Source organism: Electrona antarctica (genome assembly GCF_951216825.1).
Source record: "Electrona antarctica genome assembly, chromosome: 8".
NCBI classification, from domain to species: domain Eukaryota; kingdom Metazoa; phylum Chordata; class Actinopteri; order Myctophiformes; family Myctophidae; genus Electrona; species Electrona antarctica.
This window is the reverse complement of record NC_136789.1, coordinates 29594436-29597776: the sequence shown is the minus strand read 5'-3', so window position 1 is coordinate 29597776 and position 3341 is coordinate 29594436. Positions and strand designations below refer to the sequence as shown.

Genomic DNA, 3341 nt, shown 5'->3' with positions numbered 1-3341 from the left:
GTACTGGCAGATGTTCTCCAGGTTGGGGCCGCAGGCAGGTGGTGGTACTGGCAGATGTTCTCCAGGTTGGGGCCGCAGGCAGGTGGTGGTACTGGCAGATGTTCTCCAGGTCGGGGCCAGGCATGTGGTGGTACTGGCAGATGTTCTCCAGGTTGGGGCCGCAGGCAGGTGGTGGTACTGGCAGATGTTCTCCAGGTCGGGGCCAGGCAGGTGGTGGTACTGGCAGATGTTCTCCAGGTCGGGGCCAGGCAGGTGGTGGTACTGGCAGATGTTCTCCAGGTCGGGGCCAGGCAGGTGGTGGTACTGGCAGATGTTCTCCAGGTCGGGGCCAGGCATGTGGTGGTACTGGCAGATGTTCTCCAGGTCGGGGCCAGGCATGTGGTGGTACTGGCAGATGTTCTCCAGGTCGGGGCCAGGCATGTGGTGGTACTGGCAGATGTTCTCCAGGTCGGGGCCAGGCAGGTGGTGGTACTGGCAGATGTTCTCCAGGTCGGGGCCAGGCAGGTGGTGGTACTGGCAGATGTTCTCCAGGTCGGGGCCAGGCAGGCGGTGGTACTGGCAGATGTTCTCCAGGTCGGGGCCAGGCAGGTGGTGGTACTGGCAGATGTTCTCCAGGTCGGGGCCAGGCAGGCGGTGGTACTGGCAGATGTTCCACAAAGGGGATGCTGGAGTTCCAATGAGCCATGCAGTGGTGTTTCCAGGAATTACATTTTCGGCAGGCAAGATGTGTTAATTGATGAGTAGGATACAGAAAAGGCTGAAAGGCATGCATTTACATTCCAATGGGTGATTGAGGGTCGCGCTCTACCGCAAAGGCCAATCAGCTGTCCACTAATAATTCTCAGGTCTTGTTTTTGTCCTCTCTTTTTTCTCACTGTATGGATTTTGGCCAGGCAGAAATGGATTTGGACAGGCGGACAGATGGACGCCTTATTGTAGATACGCCTCTGGAGCCATGTGCTTACAGGGGTGCAGTACGTAGTTCAGACTAGTCATTGGTCCGACAAACGACAACCCGCCTCCAACCCTAACCTATAACCATAACCGCAAGCACGGGAGCAGCGCATGTCCGACATGTCGGTCGGACTAATGCTCCGTAGGAATTACATGCGGTCCATGTGAGCCATGTGCGGTCCATGTGCTTACAGACCAAGCTTTGTCCTCTTCCAGTGTCTCCTCTTGGAGTTGTACCTGATCTTGTTGCCAGTCTTCATTCTGGTCCACTGCGGGACGGGCCTGTTTTGCTTCTGCTTCTTGGCAAGAAAGCGTTTGATCCTGAAAGTCTTGTGGGACGACATTCTGTCCACCGTCCTTTCCCCCACGATGGCGGTGGTCGAAGAGAAAGAAGGAAGGGAACCATATCATGTATATGTATGTATATCAGCTACGCCCAAATCTAACCTCAATGTGTCATCATGACATCAGGGACAACGAAATCAGTCAGAAAAAGGGAGCATGCCCCACTGATGTCCCTGATGACATCAGGGATCTCCATATAAGGGCATAAAAGCGACATGGACTGACAGATAGAAATCTCCATATATGGGCATAAAAGGGACAAGGGACATCACGCAATACACTATATATCCCAAACACTCCTATCCTCCTGGTGGAGACCAGTGCCTCTATCACAAACACTCCTATCCTCCTGGTGGAGACCAGTGCCTCTATCACAAACACTCCTATCCTCCTGGTGGAGACCAGTGCCTCTATCACAAACACTCCTATCCTCCTGGTGGAGACCAGTGCCTCTATCACAAACACTCCTATCCTCCTGGTGGAGACCAGTGCCTCGTGAAATTACTGATAAAAAAAAATACTAATAATTCATGAAACATTTCGCTTTGTTTGGGGGGGAATGTATTTTGAAAAGGTAAATGAAATAATAATAAGTGTTGTTTTGTGTGTACATATTATTCCCTGATGAAGGCTTAACTGCCAAAACGTTGGATTCATCTGCTGTCACGGTCACCCTCTTGTTTTTTCAATATTTCCTCTACATATTATTCAAACATTCACACCAAACTATACCATAGTTTTTCAGAAGACGGAGACAAACAGCACAAAACATAAAGAAAAGCATGTGGAAATCTGCCAAGATAAACAACACAGGACGAGTAGGATTCTGTGTCAAAGGCCAAGTGGCGTCATTGTAAAGTGTGAAGGGTTAGTTTGCAGGACAAACAGAGATGTTGAGAGGATGTTGGGAACATTAGGCTCAAACCTCAACTGACCGACCATGAAAGATAGCATGTGGTGCACGAAAGGGTTACTATGGCTTGATGTACTGTGTGTTTTGCCTGAGGTGTTGTGCACTGAAAACAGGCAATCTACGGCAGTGGTTGAAGGTTCCCAAACTTTTTCATGTCAAGGACCCCCAAAATGACACTCATTAGCCCGCAGATCCCCCATTACAAAATATATGCCAGGGACCCCCATAAGAGAAGATTTTTCATTTCAAGGACCCCCCAGTTTGACTCCCATTTAATGGCATTTCTATGTCTGAGACTCCAATTTATATTGTAAAATCAATGTTAATTTAACTCTGAGAGTGTACAACTCTCAGAGTTACAGACCCATGAGGGTCCATTTGGTTCCAAACTATCATTTAGCAGCAGGGGACTCCCTGGAACTCCCTCGTTATGTTCTACTGAAACAGTTATTATTGGTGTGTTCATATACGACATATCATTTAGTTGTATTTAGGTCAGAGTAACACGTGGTTGGAAACAATGCATGCAATCAAAACCATGCCGTGAATCTTTGGCTCCCCTGTGGTTTTCTGCTCCACGGGTCACACGTGTGCCTTAAGTTGTGTGCCTATAGCCCTTTTCTCAACTCTGCCAGAGAGAGATCAGATAAACTCACACTTGGGAGTCCTGCAACGCTGTGAGCGTGTTCAGTATCCTCCTACCTCCTCACGTTTGGCTTTCCTGCGACGCCCCTTCCTGATGGGGCACAGAACACAACCTTGCTTACGTAAATAAGCCTGGGGAGAAAGCACAAGGAGCCAAAGGTGAGACCCTGTTGCCATATTTTACAGAGGCACACCATTGTTTTAGCTCCAGACTTATAACTCCTTGCCATGCAAAGTAGTTTCCGCTCCTGCCTTTGGCCTGAGATGATTTGTTGTTTAACAGTCAGAAAGACACAACTTTTTTTTTTTGTGGGGGCAGGTGAGCTTGAGAAAGCACTCGAGACATCTGCTTCGCTAATAACTATTGGTACGATAGTCACTAGAGCTTTATTCATAAAAAACACACAGGGATGTGCACAGTACACATGGACATCAAAAGGCCCCTGCCCTTTTACCCGTCTGTAAAACAACTGCCCTTTTACCC

General features: G+C 48.8%; 1 protein-coding gene across 1 annotated transcript; it reads right to left on the bottom strand.

Moving 5' to 3' along the window:
• Window positions 1-1112: 1112 nt before the first annotated feature.
• Window positions 1113-1314, bottom strand: LOC306928265 (large ribosomal subunit protein eL39-like). The gene has a single exon (XM_079508242.1). It carries the CDS (start codon window positions 1296-1298, stop codon window positions 1143-1145), a length of 156 nt encoding a protein of 51 aa, XP_079364368.1. The 5' UTR covers window positions 1299-1314; the 3' UTR covers window positions 1113-1142.
• Between the last annotated feature and the right edge of the window lie 2027 nt (window positions 1315-3341).